Source organism: Coturnix japonica, chromosome 2, assembly GCF_001577835.2.
Source record: "Coturnix japonica isolate 7356 chromosome 2, Coturnix japonica 2.1, whole genome shotgun sequence".
Taxonomy (NCBI): domain Eukaryota; kingdom Metazoa; phylum Chordata; class Aves; order Galliformes; family Phasianidae; genus Coturnix; species Coturnix japonica.
Window position 1 is genome coordinate 88,863,784 of NC_029517.1, and position 22,967 is coordinate 88,886,750.

The 22,967-nt window shown below is 38.3% G+C and overlaps 1 protein-coding gene across 3 annotated transcripts in view; it reads right to left on the reverse strand.

The window, feature by feature from the left end:
• The window catches only part of ANKRD12 (ankyrin repeat domain 12), a 56,312-nt gene that overhangs the window by 23,519 nt on the left and 9,826 nt on the right, over window positions 1–22,967 (reverse strand). For all 3 annotated transcript variants that reach the window (XR_001553436.2, XM_015855254.2, XM_015855253.2), the window contains exons 2-3: window positions 14,476–14,612; window positions 7,009–7,156 (exon numbers count right to left, since the gene is read on the reverse strand). Coding sequence is in view for 2 of the 3 variants with exons in the window: in XM_015855254.2 (XP_015710740.1) it covers window positions 7,009–7,156; window positions 14,476–14,562 (235 nt within the window). In the remaining variant the exon portion in view is untranslated. The remainder of the gene's footprint in view (window positions 1–7,008; window positions 7,157–14,475; window positions 14,613–22,967) is intronic.

Here is a 22,967-nt window from a genome sequence, read left to right on the forward strand (position 1 = left end):
TTAAAAACTAGAACGTTAATTACGCAAATTGGAAACTTTGGTCTATGTCTTCCATCCTTGTCAAATATTCTTCCTACATTCTTCTGTATCAGTTTTTCCTATATCAACCAGAAGCATATGGCTTGATGTATAACAAAGCATCTGATTTCTGAGTAGTGACTAGATCTCATGATCTTGGTATCAATACAATACATCTCAATCCATCGTATTTCTTCTGGTACAACTATTCCAAACATCTCCCTGCCTGGTTTCTTATCTGTATTTTCTGGGTATGGATATCAGCTTGTATTTATTTATAGTCAAAAGCCTGTTGATTTCTTCTGGTTATCTCAGTTTTCCAGGCAACTGCTCTTTAACTACCTTGGTAAATTCTTGTTCTTAATTTGCAAGTAGCTTACATTACTTACGTGTTAGATCTATCATATCTACCTTTCTCTTCAGAGCTGCTAAAATTACTGCTTGAAAGCAGACATGCTCAGTGATTTGGAATTAAAACTTATGAAAGAGTTATTTTTTTAAATCTAACTGATACCGCCAAGAAGGCAAAGCCTGAAGATTATTCCAAAATAGACTCAACAGAAACAACATCTCAAAGATCTGAGTTAATAATTCCCTTGGTTGCTTTCTCTAAAAGCTCAGGTTCATGATTAGTTTTTCCATAGATCCTGTTCCTTCTGCCATAACCTATACTTCTGGTAGATTCTCTGCCCTTCCCCTTTCCAATAGGCCTGTAAAAAGTCAGACCTGACTCCACACTCTACAGTTATGGGTGGGTAACATCATATTGCCCTCCAGACTTCACTACTACCCACAAAGACATTGGCAGAATTCAATAAGGAGGAAGAACTGCTGTTGTCCACTTCCTCTTCTGTGGCTTGCTGAGGTAGGTACTTTACAGTACTTAAATACTAAAGTGTGGTTGTAGATTGTTTACTATTGGTTAAGTAATTGTGATTGCCACACTGATCTTTTAAGTAAAATACCTTACATTTTATTCTTACTGCAACCGACTACCATTTGGTAGGTACTGTTCACAGTTGGGGGAGGACACTAGCAGCCATTTCATTTCATTACTAACCCCGTGATCTATACTGGTCTTTCAGCTTCCTGTCCTAAGTGTCAACCTCAAAATACCCGTATGACAAAAGCTTTATTAAAAGTCCGTCATCTGCAAAGGATGAAAGTCTTGCAAGATTCCACTGAAGCAGACTCTGCTAACTTTCTGCAGAGAAGGAAAAATTAATAGAAATGACATATAAGAAGCTTAAGTCCCACTGGTGTTCCTAAGTACGAACCATTCCACATTTCATTAAGTCCTGAACTGATCCTTGTTATCTTCTACTTTTCTACACTTCCATCTTCAGCCCTCTCTGCTTTTCTTTGTTTCATTTATTCCCCTTTAAGTCATTTTCTGCCTTCCTTGCTCTCTCTAAATCTCATCTTCTAGGCTTGATTACATACACAGGCGACAGTAATGCAATGCTCTTCAGGCACAGGAAATCACGTAGGGAGTGCACATCCTAAATTCCACAGCAACCAAATATAAACAACTATGACCAAGATCATTTTAAGAACTGAAAGGTACAGACCTATGTACATGCAAAAAGCACCCTAAAAAACATACCCATCATGTTTAAAAGGACAGAAGGAGACAAGGAGATCCCTTTTACGTACACGAATGTTGAGATTTTTCTAACCTGTGTGCATTTCACATTTCTGAACATCTAAAAATACATTCGACACTGCTACCCTATTTGTAGAAAAACTGCATACAGGGAAACTTAAAGTAAAAAACTACAATGAAATGAAAAAGCTTCAGCCTTTCCTCTCTAAGGAGAAATACTCTGTACCCTTCATCAATTAATGCAGTACTTCCATCAAAACGATGCATTTCTGTTTGTCTGGTACGATTTGCTGTTTCATAGCTCACACTATTTACTGCTCATGATTCTCTTCCAGAAAAACACATTCATTTTCTTTCTAAATTACTCCTTACAGTTTTATAGGTATACTCAGCTTGAAAAAATAACACATCAAAGTAATAGTGAAATAAATACTTTGATGATATTTCACCTTTTTTTTTTTTTTTTTTTTTCCCCAATATGTGTGTTACACAGTTCTTTATCTGTTTTCTTTTCTTTTTTAATCAATTTTCCAGAAGTATTACAAAGTGCAATTGACTCATGTATCCTGTCAAGCTTTGTCAAACAACCTCAAGGTCGTACCCGATAACCCAATTCACTGACAGATTAGCTTTTGCAAAACATTTCTAGATGTTACCAATTACAACTACCAAATAAAAACGCAGTTGTTCTCACCAAGTTATGGGCCATTACCAGCCAAGGGACATGATTATTAAAATCTATATTAGAATTCATAGGTGTTTTCAGAAAGCTCTGAAAAGCTCAATACAGAAAACAAATGCAATTAATAGCTAAGTAAAATAAAAGCCTCTCAAGACTGCAGCAGGTGCACGTGATAATTAATTTGCCACAGTCCATCCTGTAAGAAGATATTCACTTCAATGACTAGGAACTTCCATTGAGCTTACAGTAAAGTATAATATTTAAGATTTGTTTTCACTGCTCCAAGACTATCATCTCACAGTACGGTTTGCTTCAATCAGCAGGAAAATTCCAGCTTAATCTGGAGCCCTGTCCTTTTAGATAAATACAATAAAAACTTCCATAACAGGAAGATAATAACAATTTATGTAGAATTTCACTGTAAAATTGACTGCTGAAGATTTCTTTTTTTAATGTAACATTGTTTAAATTTTGAATACTTTCTGTTTTCAAACACTGTATCCCAATATATATCCCTGTATCTGCTACATATAACCCAAATATCTTCCTTCATATTTGCTTTCTTGCCATTTTTGTGTGTTTGTCAGTGGTCAGAACACCAGGCAATTTCTTACTTGTTATTAAATAAAATCAAAGCTCTTCACATGGATTCCTGTTCAACTGTCTTTATTAAATAACCTTCATAATACGCAGCCAAGTCTAAACAGATAACACTCCTTGTAGGAAAGTAATCTTTCAATCCAGGGCTTCAAAAATAAAGTTCAAAAATAATATAGCTATGTGAAACGGAGCTTTAGGTGCATTTAAGTGCCTTTTTTCCTGGCAGAAGAGTTTCATTAAATTTACTTATAGAGCTTAATTCTACTGTCAGGAGAAACATCAGAGTCACCAGCAAAAAAGGACAATTTAAGCATGATAGATTATAACCTAAGATAACCAATATACCTATTTTTCTGGGTTTAGATAAATTACAAATTCTGGGTCAACTAATTCCTAAATATTTTAGGAAAATAAATTGGTAAATAACATAATACATAGATTTCTCAAAACAAACCATGCCAAGCTAACAAAATGTTTTATCATAAAATAACCACTTTGGTGGATGAAGGAAATAAAGCAAAAAGAGCTTGCTATAAAATGAATGGTAGTTAAAAGACTAAATGATATACACCCAGAAAGAAATATCCTTACTATTGACAACAGCAGAAGACACTTCAAGACTGCAAATAAATCTGCAGACAATAAAGTTAAAAGAACAAGACTTAGAGAGCTCCATCTGATCACAATAACCTGATTTAAGTTGGTAACACACTATGATTGACTTTTGCTTCCTATACTCAGTTAAACAGAATTAGAATGCCATGAAGGGAACTCACAGAACATGGCATACTTCAGAGAAATCAAGGTGCTGTTGTGATACCTAATTAAACTTATGACAGATGCTTACTTGAACTTACATAAACATGCACAAAAACATATCTACTTTCCTGCCTTTAGCCCAAACAAGAGATAAAGATGCAACAGTTGAACAGTCAAGTAATCCTTTTAATAGCTTCTCTAATCCTAGTGCCCATACAAAGTGTAAGTATATAAACTGTTAATAAGAGATCCATATAGAACATACAACAGTTCTTTCTAGTTGTCATTTAAAGGTCCAAAAACATGACTGCACTGTGTTTGGACTGCCTTAGAGAAAGAAACTGAAGGAGGCCGAAAACAGTATCAACATATTACTAGAAACAGAAAATCTAGAAGACAATTTCTAAGGAAAGACAGACAGATTAGTGTCTAATTGTAACTCTTGCTGGTCTTTGTAAATAGCCAACTATGCAACAAGATTACAAATAAATAAATAAATAAATAAAAATACTTGTGCTTATCTTCACAATGGAAAGATTTTTTCCAGTCTGCAGTTACATTCAATTACATAGAGAAACACAGTTGTTTTTTTCTTCAGGCTAGTACAGTGGAGTGAGCAAATAAACTTGTTTGCAATAGCAGCACTTGCTTGTTGTTCTCACTCTGATAATCACAAACATGAGTTGTTTTATTAAAGAGAGAGGGTAAGAAAAATGTTTCCTCTTCCACCATCAATTTCACCAGTTTTACACAAAGTTGGCATGTAGAACGTTTTGGAGGATTATTGGAGATTAGCTTCAACAAGGGCTAATGCTGTATCGCAATTAAATTTGATATCTATCAATCATACCTATCTATCTATATATCATTAGCTTTTAGTGGCTGATCTTGATCACAGAATGGGGATGTAGTAAGAGAGTCATCAGCTTAGGATTCAAAGGACAGTACATTCAACATAGATCTGCTCAAACAAATAACAGCAAAGTACATAATAGACAGCCTGCACAACAAAATAAGAAACTAAGACTAGATTGCTCTTGACTGAAGATAGTTATATAGTTATCTCACTGGCCCTTTCAGAAGTCCACAGATCTCCCATAACTCACATTAGATGTCAGCTCTGGGCAGACTTAGCCACCACAGGCATTGCAACTGGCACCGAATGATCGCATTAGACAGCAAAATTTGGTCCTAACCTATATGAAATTGTAAAGGAAGTAATCTAAAAGCTAGACTTGAAAGTATTTTACATTAGTTTACTACAGCAGTTTCTTAGGCAAAAGCACCACTTTAAATGTAAATCCTGATAAAAAGCATGAATTGTTTTAGAGTCTCAGCTACTACGGGATACTGTCAGTAATGTGTGATTGCATTCTTGCCAGAATTGACTGGATGTAAAATTAAATCTGCAAATAGTTTATTAGTAATTAAAATTTTTAAAAGACATTTACAAATGAAGTTAACATTCACTTTAGCTGTGCAAGTTCACTCCCACTTTATGTTTCTGGACAATATTGAAATAAAGAATATGAAAACAAACCAAAACCAAAACCCACATCACACCACCAAACCAAAAAAACAGGATGAGGAGCATTTTGGGTGGAATATGGGAGTATGGAGAAAAAATGAAACTACTGAAGAAAATATGACAAAAAGATGGTCAGGTGATGGGAAATCTTTTCAATGTCTACAGCCAAGCTTGTTTTAGAAGAAGCGTTGCATTTCACACTCACTGATGTCAGTCATAATTCATTTCAGTGCCAAACTTGGCTGCAACACAAGTGGCCCGTTGCTCTAATCCCGTTGGTTTGGTACTGAATCAGCATTACAAGATCTGTGGGATTTTTAGTTCTTTCTTATTTTTGGTTTTTTGTTTTTTGTCACAATCATGCTCCAGCCCCTATGGCCTTTGGAAAGCTTATGTACCAAGTTCCTCATCTGTCCAAGAGCACAGTTATCTTGTCTTCCTACCTCAGCAGCAATGCATTCAGAAATTTGCAATGTGTCAACAAAGAATTAGAGAAAAAGCAGAAATGTTTGCTACACAGTGGTTAAAGCTATGTGCCCTTATTATTCTATTAAGTGTTTATCCCCCGTACTTGAACTGTTGCAATAATACCTCTGCTACAACTTAGCAAGCACAAGATAAACGCTGAAATGATTTCTAAATATATTTAGTCCCATTAGGAAAAAGAGTTATGGCATAATACCAAGCAATAAATTCAACAAATCAAATGCTGGGAGCGTACTTGTAAATTAAATACGGTCTTTTCAGAATCAAGTGTTATTATGAATAGTATAAGACTTCAGAATACTATAAACATGCTAAAAACTGAACTCTAAATCCAAAAGTATTGTTTTATAATGCAGATATTTTAAATTTGGATTTCATAGCATATTTTCTTTAAGGGAGATATATATATGTAACATCTAAGAACCAAACCGTCTTCATGAAATCAGTCCTAGGCAAAACTTAAGCATGTACATCAGTACATATTCTTACCTTGCATGTAATTCTAAGCATGTTAACAGAAGCACCTTTTATTAAAAAAAAATAAATTTATAACAAGCACTGTATGAGAAACTGTAGTACTGAACCTATGAGAACATCTTCTGGTGGCCTTACAAAAGGCCATGGCTACTGTCTTGCTGTCAAAGGAATTCTTGCTGGACTGTGGCATATGTCTAATCATGAAACCTAGGAGGTAAGTGTTACTCTTAGAATTACAACACCCAGATTCTTCCATCTTAACTAGAAAAGAGCCATATTTTGAAGCCCTGAAATCAATTATAATAGAACATACAGGAAAGTCATGAAGAACTATTAGCCTGTGCAGAAGAAGTATTCTGAATAGATCAAAGTAGATTAAACTGGAAGAAAAGTTTGTTCTCCATAGGTAGTTCTGTTAGTCCCATAAACTCAACAACTTCTTTTACCAGAGGACAAAGCATCTCCCCATCTTTCCCACTCTCCCTCTCCCAAAAATGCTTCAAGGCTTCAAATGAAGGCACTTACATTATATTTTCATCTATTTACTTATCTAAGCAAATGGACTTACAGAGATGACAGTGAAAAGAAAGATTTATGACTAAAATAGAAACAAAAGAATGAGGTTTGAAAAGAACTGGAAAATGCAAATGAAGTACACTATCACACAAGCTCTTGGCAATATCTGATAAGAAAACTTATCAAACAGAGATGCAACGATCAGAAGCAACACTTATACTTACTATCCTTATTTATAGGAAAAAAAATATCACTGTAAAAACATAATACACAATTGATTAAATAAAGATGTATTTTACCAACAAATAATTAGTCAAAGAAATAAAAAGGTTCTACCTGTGTCTGAATTGCGATCTTCATTTCTGGATGGACTAATAGTAAAAGGAAGTTTACGTTTCATGGAAGACTTTTCTTTCATCTCCTTCCCCACATCACTCCTATCCACTTTTGGAGATTTGCTGTAGGATGCAATCTTGTCCTTGCTCTAATGCAAATAAAAAGTATACTAAGTAATTTTTGCATATATCAGAATAGTGTCATAATGTATACAGACTGAAAAGAGTACTATGTGAGAAATGTACATGTATGTGAGTGTACGTATTACATAGTAGCTCATTCCAAAACCTTTTAAAGTAATTTTACCAAAATAGTCAATAACAGTTCTTTCTTTTTCAAGTGAGAATCTTTTGTGTTATACGCATTTCCAGATACATCACTGCAGAACTGCTGTTCATTATTAGAGCCTTGATTAAATGCAAAGGAACAATACAAATTGGATAAGAGTTTGCTAAGTCTTATGGCCTTTAATGATCACCCCAGTTTGCTTCTCTGACTACAGCATAGTAATCACATTAAAAACACCTTAAAAGCTCACACTTCAATTCAGACTGTAAACTGCAGTACAGTAACAAAAATCTCTAAGAGCCTGCCCCTACCTTCACCCCATCCCCAAATTCATCCCTGTACAAAGCTCTTCATTTCAACAAGGATAATAGCGTAGTGTTTCAACTTCTCAGACAAAATCTACTAAGATCACAGAAAATCTATGAAAAAAATTATTTAACTGGTATCAAATTCAGAAATGAAAAATATAGGTACAAGTTACTTGGAATATTTAGATGCAGAACTCTGGGATTTTGCACTTATAAAACATGCTTAGTGAGAAAAACATGACAGGTACATCAGCAACTTCAAATACGTCACAAACTAAGAGGTTGAACTATGAGGAAAAAAAGCAAGTCAGTGAGACAACTGCTTGAGAGAAATACATTACCAGCAGTATCGACTACAACTCCATAGCTCTATTAGTCAACAGAAAATTGAGTAAAACCCCTAGTAGATTAATTTTTGAAAAGTGGAAAAGGAACATAAACCTACTTGACAATTTGTGAAAAATAAAAGGCTGTTCTTCCTTTGATTAGAGAAAACTAGAAGCAACCCTGGGTAATAAGTGAGCATCCAATAGAAGTTTGGCCATAAATACAAACAAGTAATAAAGCCTATTGAACAGACTAAAGAGCCTCTGAGAATGATGGTAATAACCAGTGGCTGACTTTCCAACCCACACAACTGGGCAAGAGAGAGAAGAAAAAAGCATTAGCAAATGAATAATAAAATAACTAGCAGATATGAAAAGTGGTCTAATTTGAATAATAGTCTAAGCACAAAACAAAAGGAATAAGATTGAAAAAAAGTTACATAAACTGGTACAAGTAATTTACCATACAATCACAAGACTGCATGTTAAAATTAGTTCTTAACAGCTTCTTGGATTAAACTTCCAGCAAGGAGAAGTAGCAAGTGCTGTGGGTTAGAACATGCTCTTCAGCTTAAAGAGTGAGCATTCACCGTTTCACCCACTTCTGGTCCTGTAACAGCATGGACATCTCTTCTGTAGTGTACAAGCAAAGTACAAAATTCAGCCAGAACAAATCTATTAATTAGTTTCGAGTGATCCATGAAGTGAAAATACAACAAAGCTTATATCTTTTCTACCTGTGATTTAGAACATCTGTGGATTTTTTCCGGAAGGTCAGAAAACAACTAACCAAATAAAATATGGATTAAAAACAGAATAATGTTGAGATGCATAAACTATTGCTCCATGTTCGCTACACTTAAAGAACATTTAATGTTTTTAGACTGCAACAAGAGACAAGGAAATGTTATTTATCCTTCCACTTGCCATCTAACTCTGCATCAGTCAGCATAATTAAGTATCAGAACAAACTGCCCAAGGAGACTGTGAAATTTCCACCAGTTAAGGCTTTACAGAAAAGGTCTGGCCAAGATTTGTCAAGAATCAAGCATGGCTTATTGTGCTCTGGGGCAAATGGATGAACTAGAGCTGCACATCTCAACATTTAATGCATGCCTCACTGGAAGGTGTAGCAACATGAAAAATGTTTGGTGTTAGCAAAACCATACTAGCGTGCTATGAAAAGGACATCTGTCATCTGCTTAACAGAAAGAGTCTCAGAAGGCTAACAACAATCAGTACAACCTTGATATCCTATTCTAGCTCTATTTTCTGGTACATCCACAATCAATGATAACACACAAAAGGAGACAACACAGTCCCGTATAATCTGTAAACTTGCAGATGTACTAAGCCTCAGGAAAAAGCATTTCTTTTCATCTATCAAAGATAATTACATACTGAAGCATGTTCTGCACGGTATTAAAATGGTTTGGGGAACAAATATTATTGGAGTCTTCTAAGATGAAATTCACTTCTTACAAAACAACGTTCTTCTGCTTTGAACCACAGATCTACCATTTACTTCCAGATTTCCAGCCTAAAGTAAAAATTCAGATAAACTAAAGTTTCCTTATGTTCTCACCTCTATAAAATATCTCCTGCAAACACTGAATGGTATTCCTGCTGTACACACTCTAGATAGTTTTTCTTTTAAGCTTCCAAGACAAGCAATCAAAACAGAAATACACGTACCCTAAAGCATATTTGATAATAAGCTTTTTTTATTAACGTGGATGTTACTCAATTACTTTCTAAGCTCTGAAAAGACCTGAAAATACAGCTAATTCACATAGAAATGTACTGGTTGTTAGAACAGCATAGTAAGCATAGTATCAACTTCCACTGGACAAGCATTAAAGATTAAGTCTTGTAACAACAGAAACTACAGTACATTCCTCTGTTCAGGAGCTAAGCGAATTTCACAGCCAATAAAAACTACACATTTTATCAGCTGTGAAAGGAAAAACAAATCCTAAAGGCATTTTTCTTTTGTCTTAACATACTAACCATTGGAATACGTTTATACCATATCTTTTGGCCATTACAGCTTTTACTTAGAAAAGTTAGTCACAGCCAACATGGGTTCAAAAGGGGAAAGTCCTGTTTAACAAATCTAATCTCCTTTCATGACAAGGTTACACACCTAGTTCACAAAGGGAAGCCAGCTGATGCAATTTTTTGGATTTCAATGAACGTTTCAATAGTGTTTCTCACAGTATCTTCCTCGAAAAAAACAGCTAGCATACAGCTAGACAAAAACATAATACAGTGGGTGAACAGTTGGCTGATGGGTCGGGCTCAAAGGGTTATAGTAAATGAGGTTACATCAGGCTGATGGCCAGTCACTAGTGGGGTTCTGTAGGGCTCCATTTTAGAGCCAGTTCTCTTTAACGCTTTCATCAATGACCTGAAGATAAACTGAGCAACTCTGTGGCTGACACTAAATTGGGAGGAGCTGTTGATTCCCTCAAGGGCAGAGAGACCTTGCAGAGAGATCTTGACAAATGGGAGGGCTGGGCAATCACCAACTGCATGAAGCTGAACAAGAGGAAGTGCTGTATTCTGCACCTGGGATGAGGCAGCACTGGATAGATGTGCAACCTGGAGACAAGAGGCAGGAGATCAGCCCCACAGAAAGGGATCTGGGGGTTATGGCTGACAGCAACTTGGACCTGAGTTAGCAGTGTGCCACCCACAGCCTGGGCTGCACCGGGCCCAACACTGCCACCAGGCGAGGGGAGGGGTTGTCTGCTCTGTGAGGCCTCACCTCCAGCACTGGGTGCTGATTTGGCCCCAATATATAGAAATGGCATCAAACCATTCAAGAGCATCCAGAGGAGGGCTACAGTAACAGGGAAGGGTCTAGAGTACGCCACATAATTGCAACAGTTGAAGTGTCTGATGGCGGCTGCAGCTCCTCACAGGGAGCGGAGGGCAGCGCTGAGCTCTGCTCTGTGTGACAGTGACAGGGCCCGAGGGAACAGCATGGAGCTGTGCCAGGGGAGGAGCAGTGTGGGTTGGGGACAGGGTCTGCACCAGAGGGCGGTGGGCATGGAACAGACTGCAAAGGGCAACGGGCACAGCCCCAAGTGCCAGAGTTCAAGGAGCATCTGGACAGTGCTCTCAGACACGGGGTTTGAATTTTGGGTGGTCTGTGTGGAGCCAGGAGTTGGACTCAGTGGTCTTTGTGGGTCTAACTAAGGGTATTCTATAATAGTTTTTCAGGGAGTGGTGTCATTTAACATTACTGTTCATTTCAGCGATGCACTGTTATATGTGAAAGTAATTCCACATCAGGGCTCCTTTGCCCACAGTGGATCAATGGGCATATAAGAGAACATCTGTAATTGAACTACCTATCTTCTGTTCATTTACAGTCACCGAGATTAAGCTCCAGAAGTAGCTCAGAGATATTTCTGCACCAATAACAAACACATATAATTGGACACAGAAGCAAATAAAAATCTGTTTTACAGAAATTCCCACTACTTTCTAAATATACTTAAAATTATTACTATAAATTCAAACTTTGCCACTTCTATGTTTTTGGACAATATAGATTTGTCTTCCAGATTTTCTCTGGTTCAAACACAAATGTCAGTATTATCCTGTTGAATTTCAAATAACATATAAGGCTGAATCCAAAAGATTACATTTTGGCAATATTTTGACCATCTTTTCTCTAGTACAAGGGAAAATCCTCAGGTTATCCTAGTGCCAGCTAAATATTTCTGCCAATTGTCAATTCATGTGTTAAACAGCACGTGTGACTGTTAAGTGACTATCCAATATCTTTACCATACATTCAATTTTTCTCAAAATAAAGACAAATTATTTATTACGCTAAAAATGTGAACACAGGGACATTAACTGCAACACAGATTTATATAATTTTACTTAATATCTCACATTTTCAGTAGTATGTGTTGTTAGTAGTAGTATTATATCATACAACCTCAAGCCAAATCCTACATTTTGCTCATCTCATACTACAGTGTTCCAAGATGGACAATATGAAAGACTGAATGTAAAAATGTAAGCAGTTTACCAGTTTACTTATTGGTATCAATGTAATTAGTTCACCATTATGTTTCCATAGCCATATTCTTGGTCAGATTCCAATCTCCTCCTGAGCTTTAACTCGCCAGTGAACACACCTTTCCTTTTCACTAAGAACAAAACTTTATCAGAAGCAAAGTGACAACAGAAGGTGTTTATATGACTACTAAAAATACAACGTTACTTTATTCCTTCCTGAAACAAATAAGAATTTGCCACATTTCCAACTCCACTACCTGCTGACAAATAAAGGACACCATGTTTATCTCATAATAACCATGTTTATTATCATGTATATCCAGTTCCCAGCACAATTATCAACTTCATTCAAGAGGACTCTTACTTATGCATAGTTTTCTTCTGGCAAAATATACCCGTGTTTCAGAAGCTTACCTATGTTTCACTGAGTTAAAGGCACAAGGAGGTTAAATGACTCAGCACATGTGCACGGCTACTGTTAGCAGCAGGAAAGGGACAATTTATGGGAATGAGAGGCAGGAGATTCCTGCAGAGAAAGGTCTCAAGGCAATCAGCAAATACTGAACTGGTAGCAAGCATCACTGTTAAGGCAGCTTCTTTGGCAGTGGCTGCAGATTCAATGGCCACTTCAGGACACTGGCATCATTTTTCCAATATAGTAACATGCAAGAGGGAGAAGAGGTGAGAAGAGAGTCAGAAGCGGAGCACAGAAAAGGAGAAGGAGCCTGAGAAGTAAACTCGTTTTGATCAACTGATCTATTTTTAACTCAGACTGTAGAGCTGTTTGTATGCAAAATTCAGAGCTTGTGGAGAAAAAAAATGCAACAAGCACTATAAAAATATGAATAGGTATATTTCTATGCAGTTTTATAACCAAATGCATTCCAAGCTTTTCAAACCATATATTTAGCTAAGAAATACTGAAAAAGAAAATTTAGAAAACCTTCTATTTTAGCTTAGATGAAAGTGAAAAAATGAAAACTCATTTTAACCTGTCACAGATTTTTTTTTTTTCCTCTTAAATTCACAAAACTTGAGAGAGTTGTTTTCCTATCAATTGCAGTTGTTACTCGTACCCTCAGGATTTTCAGGGGTCAGAAGGTTGGTTTTTATTTCTTTAGAAATACTTCCTATTACACTATGCCAGAAAACATTTTTATTAGACTGATTTTGTAACTAATAACAACTAAAAGCTTGCCAAAATGCATTTACTTACAAGAATAAAAAGAAAATACCATCACTAGATTTGACTGCAGTAGCCTTCCTATTCCTATAGGAATCCTATAAAAAAACCTATATATAGTTTTAGCCCCCAGAAACTCCCTTTGTTTTCCAAGTGTTAACTTTCCCAGTATTTCAGTTAAGTTGACCATATGCCAAACAAGAACAAGAAGGGAATAAAATATTTTTATTCCACCCATTTACTAGTAAGCCAATTTCCTTTCTGTATTTTACTCTGGAGTCTTCCTCTTCATCTAAGTAATTTATTACAGCTAGCAGAAACATCTGCCTTTGCCTCACTTTACTGGGACCCATAAAACAAACTGAGAAGAGTCTAAAAAGTCTAATGCTCTGTATAAATCTTTTTGGAAGGCAAACACTTTGAAGCACATATTGGACCTTCTAATCTTTTCATCTCCCCATCTTACATGCACCCATCGAATGGAAAGATGAAAAAAGAAAGATGGACTTCAACATAATAGGAAGTATGATTACAGACACAATCTCCTTTTATAAACATAACTTTAAGCATCACTTTGGAGGCAAATGGATCATCTCCATTGGGCAATATACAACTAAGAATAATGTTTTATCTTGTGAGCTGTACCGTCAGTTATACAACAGAGCTAAACTACAGCAGTAACTGAGTTACTTGCAATATGTTTCTAGAAGTTGCAGAGTAATAGGATACTTCACACTTACGGGCATACTATTTTCACTAGCACTACTAGACCTCACGTATCCTTTCATTTTCTATCACTCAAAACTGGATTGTACAGTTTTTAAACACAAACTCACTTCTACAGGTGTTACTCTTAAGCTTTCCGCAGCATTTGGCTTTCAAATCCTCCCAAGAGAGGGAACAAGTTCCTGTGTTACAAAGAAATCTAAGACACTCGTTTGCTCTTTGGTCTGTGCTGTCATAACCCTTCAAAAATGTTTCATGTGTTTGTAAAGCACTGTAAATTTAAATTAGATATGAATCCTTGTTCTTGTAAGTGTACAAAGACATCATATAAGATATGGAAACTATGCATTAACAGAACAAAACACATATCCAGCTTCCTTTTGAACTAAGTTGCAAGCTGCAACCAAAGGCATACATTCTGATCCCAAATTTATACATGAAGGCATGTAAAAAACTGCACTGGATTTTTTCCTCTGCATTCAAGAAATCAGAATATAAATAAGTATTTATTTTCCATTACAGCAGGAAAAGCTGTGATACGATACATTTTCTTTGTTCCACCAAACCTTAACAGACATGAATATAATTACATTACCTTTCTTGCAGTTGGTTTTTCCACCATAGTGCTATCACTGTCAGAATTTTCTATTTGAGCTGTTTTTGTAGATCCAGATTTGGGCATTTTATAGCTGTTTACTAGCCGTATCTTGTATCAGTGGGTTCATTGTGTGTCTGAAAAAAAGAACAAGCAGAGAACAACCACTGAAACCAACATTATATAAATTACAATGACAAACCAGGAAAAACATTACTGCAAATGGTAGCAGAGTTGAATACTACTCCAAAAAACTAGACTAACAGTCTCACCTGACTCCACGTACCCTGCTCATTGACAGCTCCCACCCTAGAGTGAAAACCAAAACCAGAAACATACCTACTGGTGGAGACGGTGGCACCAGAAAACCACAGTTAGATGCTGAAGTGCCCTCATCCTTCTAACCTATATTTCTGGCAGACTTAAAGCTTCCAGGTATTTGACCTCTCGCTGCAGTTCAATATGCCACTTTGTTTTATAGGCAATAAGACTAGCTGAACGGATAAAATCATTTCTGGTCACACAGCCAACAAAAGCTTATCTTTCTAGTCCAGGAAACTGAAATACTCTCTATCTAAAATATTTTAGAAAGGTTGTCCATCTTGGTGACGGTGCTATCCTCTCTAGTGGAACAAGTGATTTATCAAGAAGAAAAATATGTTAAATGTTTAAGAATGTTACAATGTTAAAAATGATTTTAAAATGCTTTCTGGAAATAGAAACAATTTCCACTGTCAAACATATTAATTACATAATCCATCATTATAGGTACATGCATACGAATCTAAGAGCTCTGCAGTATTTCAACTCTGTGTCACACCAAGTGTCACATAATGCAATTCTGAATTTTCTGTTACTTGCTGTTACACTTTTCTGCTTCAAGACAAGCTAAGCACTTTTAAAACCTGACAGGAAAGTCAAGTTGTCCTAAAAACTTATGTCAGGAACATAGCAGAAAACTGCTTTTCACTTACAACACTGCCAGCAATATCTAGTCTAGTGCTTTCTAGTATCATTTACTATCTTTCTAAGAGACACAAAGATGTTAATACAAAGAAAAAAGGTACGATAAGCTGAAGGGACAAAATATCCCATCAGCACACTAGAATTTTTACTACATAAGGCATGAAGCACTATGATAGGAGAGTCTAGATGAAAAAAACAACCAAACTGCAAACACTATGAATTCTGAATTGCAAAACAAGAATAGAGAAGATCTAATGCTTCTCTTCATGTTGTCTGGTTAGAGCAATTGCCAACACATGAGCTACAAGGGGCTGGGAATAAACAGGGCAAACTCAGCTCACCACTTAAGTAAAAGGCTAAAAGAGAACCTAGCAAATAACATTAGAAATTTAACCCAAAGAAATTTGTATCAAGAACTCTCATCTGACTTGGAGAAGCTCACGAGCACTCATTTCAACTCTCCAGAGTTGTGCTGTTGATTCTTTCACTCTGTTCAGGCTTGTTAAGAGTCAAGCACGTTGCTAAGCCACTATGGACTGCTCCACATAAATCCCAAACTGCAGTCAGATTTGTGGCTTAGCTAAGACTCAAAAGCCAGTTCCAGCTCCGGGTGAAAACCAAGAGATCTAAGAAAAAATAAATATATGTCCTACAGCAAAAACAGTGTCATGACCAAAAACCCCAACAAAGTCATTTGCTGAACTCATTCGTCTGACTTGCACTTGTAAGAGTGCCAAGATGAAAAGGTCATGTGAAAATTAAAACTGCATTTGACTTCATTTTAAGAAGACCCACGAAACACCCCGAGCTTAGAGCAGACGTATCACGCTACAAATATTTCCAGGATCACGGTCTTACTGAGTCTTCTAGTAATTGTTCTGCTTATGTCAGCTAGGTGCTGTTTCAGGTATGATGTTTTGTTGTTGCTTTATAGCCAAGATTTTTGGGAACATCATGAAGGGAATTTGCTGCTGTAATAGGATCGGGACTGCTACTTTGGTTTGACACTGGTAACTAACTGCTATATTCTCTTTAGTGCTAGACCTGACACTCAAAACTTCCAGATTTAAACAATTTTCTACCCCTCCACTCCCTTCAAGAGACCTAAACCTACATGAAATGATCTTGCAGAATACTTGGTTAAGATAAATACAAAGTGCACTACAAAGTATCATCCTACTTTCTTCTTCCTTCATAACAGGAGAGGAAGAAAAGTTCAAAATGCCCAGTACAAAAGTCAGAAAACTGTAACTGCCATGCTAAATAAAGTCTGCTCCTTCCTGCCCTTTCTCCACACTTGAGTATTTTCTTTTAATATTAACCATAAGTTTATAAAAAACAGGAAGAGTTTCTAATTCAACTCACAACTACAATAACCTGAATCTTGAGCTCAGAATAAGGAAAGATGAGGAGATACTTTTTATGAGGGCAGGTAGCAAAAGGACAAGGGGAAATAGCTTTAAACTGGAAGAAGGTACATTTAGAGTAGATATTAAGAAAAAATTCTTTACTGTGAGGGTGGTGAGACACTGGAACAGGTTGCCCAGTGAGGTTGTGGATGCCCCCTCCCTGGAAGCATTGAAGGCCAGACTGGATAGGGCTGTGAGCAACCTGGTCTTTTGTTTTGATAATATAACAAAAGGGCCTCCTTCCTGTAAATATTTTGATATATCCTAATGACCACAACTGCCTTCAAGCTTCTCAATATGTAAAAAGTGCTATATTAATCAAGTATTTCTGACTGCATATTCTGCTTTTCTTTCATTGCATTCGCTTTCATTCCTTTAAACCCACTACTTGATTCCTTGAAGCTACCTCCATTCCTGCTCTGATTATCACAGAATCACCAATGTTGGAAAAGACCTACAAGATCATCCAGTCCAATCGGCTGCCTATCACCAACAGCTCTCACTAAACCACGTTCCCCAACACAATGTCCAAATGTTCCTTGAACACCCCCAGGTGTGACTCCATCACCTCCCTCTGCAGCCCATTCCACTGCCTGACCACTCTGTGAGAGAAGTAGTGTTTCCTAACGTCCAGCCTGAACTGGACACAGCTTGAAGCCATTCCCTCTAGTCCTATCACTAATGACAAGAGAGAAGAGACCGACCCCCAGCTCACTACAACCTCCCTTCAGGTATTTATAGAGAGCAATGAGGTCTCCCCTGAGCATCCTCTTCTCCAGACTGAACATTCCCAGCTCCTTCAGCCCCTCCTCATAAGGCCTGTGCTCCAGACCCCTCACCAGCTTTGTTGCCCTTCTCTGAACACACTCCAGGGCCTCAATGACTTCTTGCAGAGAGGGGCCCAAAACTGGACACAGTACTCGAGGTGCGGCCTCACCAGAGCTGAGTACAGGGGACAATCACTTCCCTGTTCCTGCTGGCAGCACTGTTTCTGATGCAAGCCAGGATGCCATTGGCTTTCTTGGCCACCTAGGCACACTGCTGGTTCATATTCAGCCAAGCATCAATCAATATCCTCAGATCCATTCCCTCTACACAGTCTTCCAGCCACTCTGCCCCAGGCTTGTAGAGTTGCCTGGGTTGTTGTGGCCAAAGCATTGTGACCCAGAACTTGGTCCTGTTGAACCTCATTCCATTGGCTTCAGCCCAGCTCTCCAGCCCGTTCAGACCCCGTGGGGCCTCGCTACCCCCAGGCAGATCCACACTTCCAGCCAACTTGGTGTCATTTGCAAACTTACTCAATGTAGTGCACTAATGCCCTCATCCAGGTCATCAATAAAGATACTGAAGAGTGCCCCAGCACTGACCCCTGGGGAACACCAATTATGACTGGTCACCAGTTGGATTTAGCTCCATTCACCACCACTCTCTGGGCCCAGCCCTCCAGCCAGTTCCTTACCCAGCCAAGGGTGTACCTGTCCAAGCCATGGGCTGCCAGCTTCTGCAGGAGAATACTATGGGAGACAGTGTCAAAAGCTTTGCTGAAGTCTAGGTAGACCACATCAACAGCCTTTTCCTCTTCTACCAGACAGGTCACAAGATCATAGAAGGAGATCAGGTTGGTCAAGCAGGACCTGCCTTTCATGAATCCAAGCTGGCTGTGTCCTTTCAATGCTCTGAACACAGTCAGATTTGAATTCAAAGTGAAGACGTAGAACGTTAGCAGGTTTTTCTAGGGAAACCTAGAACTGCCTGCTTTGAACTCCTCCAGGGATGTTTCTTAATGCAATTACTGGCTCAGCAAGAAGTCTTGATGACCTATTCCAAATCATCAGAACCCTACATTTAAAAGTTACATTTTTTACATCCAAATTATTCTTTGTCACAGCACTGTCCAAACAAGCAGTTCTAACACTTGGTCAGACAGAGGCACAACTGTGCTTTTCCTCCAAAAAATGGATCCTTCTCATGCTTTCAATAAAACTTCAGTAGTGCATGGGGACAGGACTAGGGGTGATGGGATGAAACTACAGCATAGGAAGTTCCGCACGAATGTGCGGAAGAACTTCTTTACAGTGAGGGTGACGGAGCACTGGAACAGGCTGCCCAGGGAGGTGGTGGAGTCTCCTTCTCTGGAGATATTTAAGACCCGCCTGGACGCCTACCTGTGTGACGTGGTGTAGGGAGCCTGCTTTGGCAGGGGAGTTGGACTCCATGATCTCTAGAGGTCCCTTCCAACCCCTACAATTCTGTGATTCCATGATTCTGTGAAAACTGCCTCCTGCTAAATCAACTTTCCTGCATATAACAAAATCAGATACTGTGAATGCTTGGTCTTTATGACCAAATGTCTTTCCATCCCATTTATTATCCATCATCAACGTCCTATTACTTGTAATGCTGTGTTAAATTTTTCTCTCAATTATTTTCCATCAAAAGTTAAGTTTAAAAAATGCTATTTTTCTCATTAAAGTACCAAAGACATGCCTTTTAACAGATCTACGGATTATTTAGGATTATTTGACCCAAAACAAGATTTTCAGATAACCAGCTACAGAAAACTGAAGTTACATTTAATCCTTAATACCTACAAGTTACTATATTAGCTTTGTATAGGCTTACACCTAGTGCTAAGGAAAGGGCATGCCTTCACACGTGAGAAACCAGGAATGCATGCAGTACCCCAACAGAGCTGCTGCTGTTACTCAAACCCTTTGAAGAACTTCTTACCCTCAGCTCAGGTTCCTGAGAAACTGAGGCCCGTGTGATTGAGCTGTGGGTGATTCACCAATGGCTTTCAAACTCATAGGTGGCTTTGCATAAATCTGACAGCAGAGAAAAGTTAGCAAGGACTTCAAGGACTTCTAAATTTCATGGAAAAAGGTGGCCAGCAGCAAATAATAACCTGTCGCTGTTTTCCCTGAGGCACAGTTCCAACATGAGCCACACAGCATACAACAAAAATCCACATGAAATGACCTGTTTAAGCTGCTACTTTCTCTCCCCCAGTCACAGCAGAGTGTTTCAGTTGGGACTTGCATGCTCCCAGTTAATCAACCACACGACATAAATCTTTAAGAAATTAAACATCACTTGCTTAATTATTCAAGGTATGTCTTTTCCATAACACATAAAACAAAACTTACACAAGGTTTAGAGAAGATTTTCTTTGATAGCCCTGATGTAAAGTTACCTTGAAGGCCAACTGACTGCCATTAAAGTAAGGCAGAAGGGCACAAGATTGAACCTCGGTAACATTAAGAGCAGATGGGTTACTTTCCAAGACACTACATCTGTCCTTGAGCTCTAGAATGCATGTACATTTAAGAAAAACAACAAGGAAGCTGCCATAAGGTGCCTTTACTCTTCTGCATCTCCCTTCTTTTATCTGCAGAGGAGAAAGAAAAACAAAAACCAAACCACCTCTCTTCCAGTAAGGATTTACTCCAGACTGGGAAACAGTGAATCAACTGTACAAAATATCTGCTATAAATATTTGACAGGAGTAGTCCAGAACATTTTGCTAAAATTAGACTTAGAAAAATGACAGCTGAGGCTACAACTACATTACCGAGAAGCGGAGCATTTCAAGAGCAGATCTGTAGAGCAGCAAAAATTCAACATTTGCCACATGTAGCAGTTTTGCTCTGGACTAGGCCTAGCACAATCCCATGCACTAAACATACTTCAAAGACTGAAGCCCATTCAGCACATTCCAGAATGCTTAGCTTTGGCCAAGAGAAATCAAACACCAAAGCTATTCCATAGAGCAAACTGAACTACAGCAAGGAGAAATGCTGAAGATAGTTACAAGTACATTCCTGTTTCACCCAAAGGCACTGATATAGATATCGTCTTAGACATCATCTCCTCTTCCCCACACCTCAAGACTTTCTCTGGTTCAAATTTATTTCAAAATGACTGGTCTGACCCAGATCTCAGTGATACTGAAATTCTGTTAAGGAAAGGAAGACAAAAAGTTGGTGGATGAGTGCACAAGAGAAGTCTAAGAACAGCCAGGGAATGGAAGTTTTTCCTGTCAACATTTGGTATTTTGCTTGGAGAAATCCAGCAGTCCAATCTGTATGTATATATTGGCTAATTAAGAAGCGTGTTGGTAACCCCAGCCCAGCCACACCAAACGTTATCAGTATCCCAGTGGGAGTGGCAAAGGCACCAAAGGCAAAAAGGAAGGGATAAGGCACAAAGGAACAAAAGCTACAGAAAACTGCATTAGATATAAAAATATATATACACACAGCGCAAGGAGCAGAATTTAAGCAAAATACGTCAATTTAAATAAGTAGAGTGCCCTCAGGCTTCTTGTAGCTTCTTCTCCTCCTCCCCATTCACTTCCCATCAGGAAAGGGCAAACAGCTTAAGCATTTCATTTCTCAGTAAATGCATCTCCAAGCAAACAATTCAGAGAAGTGCTTTCTTTCCAAGGAAAGGTTAACAAACTAGCAGTGCCAGTGATACATGAAATATCATGTAGGAACATGTAGCAGCGCTGTCAGTTTTCTTCTTGCAGAAGTTATTACCTCTATATAGTTACTCCAACACAACCCTCTGCTATACAACAAAACACATTCCAGTCAGATTTCAGTGCGTGCCTTCACTGAGATCATTAGTATCTACTTTATCATCTGTGGGATCCATTAAGAAAATAGAACAAGATAATTATTTGAGATATTTAACTATGGATTTAGAGACAGGTTAAGAGGAACAAGACCAGGAAAATGGGACAGTGGAGAAAGAGAGCACTCAGGTCTGCATATGCAAAGATGCAACATTTACTAAGGGCAGAGGAAAGCACAGCAGATCAGAACTGTGCTTTTCTGGTTCAGCAAGTTAAGCATCACATCTATGAAAGGAACAGCTGTATTTTGACCTGATAATTCCCACACAGTATGCCTGTGTGCAAGTAAAGCTTCAGACTATCAAAACAAGAGAATGCAGCTGCAATGAGGAATCAGCAGACATACAAACTTGAGAGGATAAGTGGGAAAGGACCACTAGGGAGCAGAGCCCAGTACACCCCCATGATCAGCACACAAGATTATTTTCCCCACAGTGTGGAGCACAAACCAGAAATACCCACATCTTGGCACTCCTGTGGCTCTGTAAAACAATCTCAAGTACTGCATCCACTTTCAGTTTTAATGGAGAATGACCAACATAACCACTGCCATCAGTTTTCCAATAACTCCTTGGATAGACATGGAGAAACGAAGGCTTAGATGCTGCTTGTGTCTAATGGAAAGGGCAGATGAAAGCAGAAGACAGGATATTGCCCAGAGCAGGTAACATGTCTGCCAAGAACAGAAGCACAGGACTAGGATTCCTCTGCACTTCAGAGCTTAGGGAGGGAACTTACACATTGTTCAGTGTTTCAAACCTACTAAGCTCCATTGAGATATCAACTGGACTTCACATCACAACCAATAACTGCAGCTAGCAGGAGGCAGGCACTACAAGAAAGCATGAGCGGCGTTATCAGGGGACAGTAATAATACTGGGAATAAAGCCAGGAAGAAGGCAAGTGAGAAATGGCACAAAAGCCAAGATGATGGAAGTCGGGTCTGCTTTAAGAAAGTGCAGAAGGGGCATAACAGACCTAGACACAGCATTCTGCTGGTTCCGCCCAACCTGTCCTTTGCTGTCTGTTCCTATCTCACTCCCCCGTCCATTTTCTTCTCATGCACAGTTACACCTCCCACTTTATCACACACTTGTTACCTCTTTGCCATAGTAGAGAAAGCTCAGATCTCAAAACAGTGTATATGGAGGAACACCTTCCAGAGGAGAGCTATAATTTCACTTAAAGGCATACTATGACATTCTCACTATTTGTATATCCTCCGATAATGTGAAAATTAACAAGTTCTACAGAAAGCAGGTGTAAATCAACATCAGCCTGTCAAGAAACAGGCTCCCTGAATACAGCTCCTCTGTAATACAGCTCACTTCAGAAAACCAGAAGATTCCTTCAGTAGGTGGCCGAGCCCTTTTCTTCTTCAAAGATCAAAGGATCAGATACAAACCTGCTATGAAAAATCACAGAATCACAGAATTGTAGAGGTTGGAAGGGACCTCTAGAGATCATCGAGTCCAACC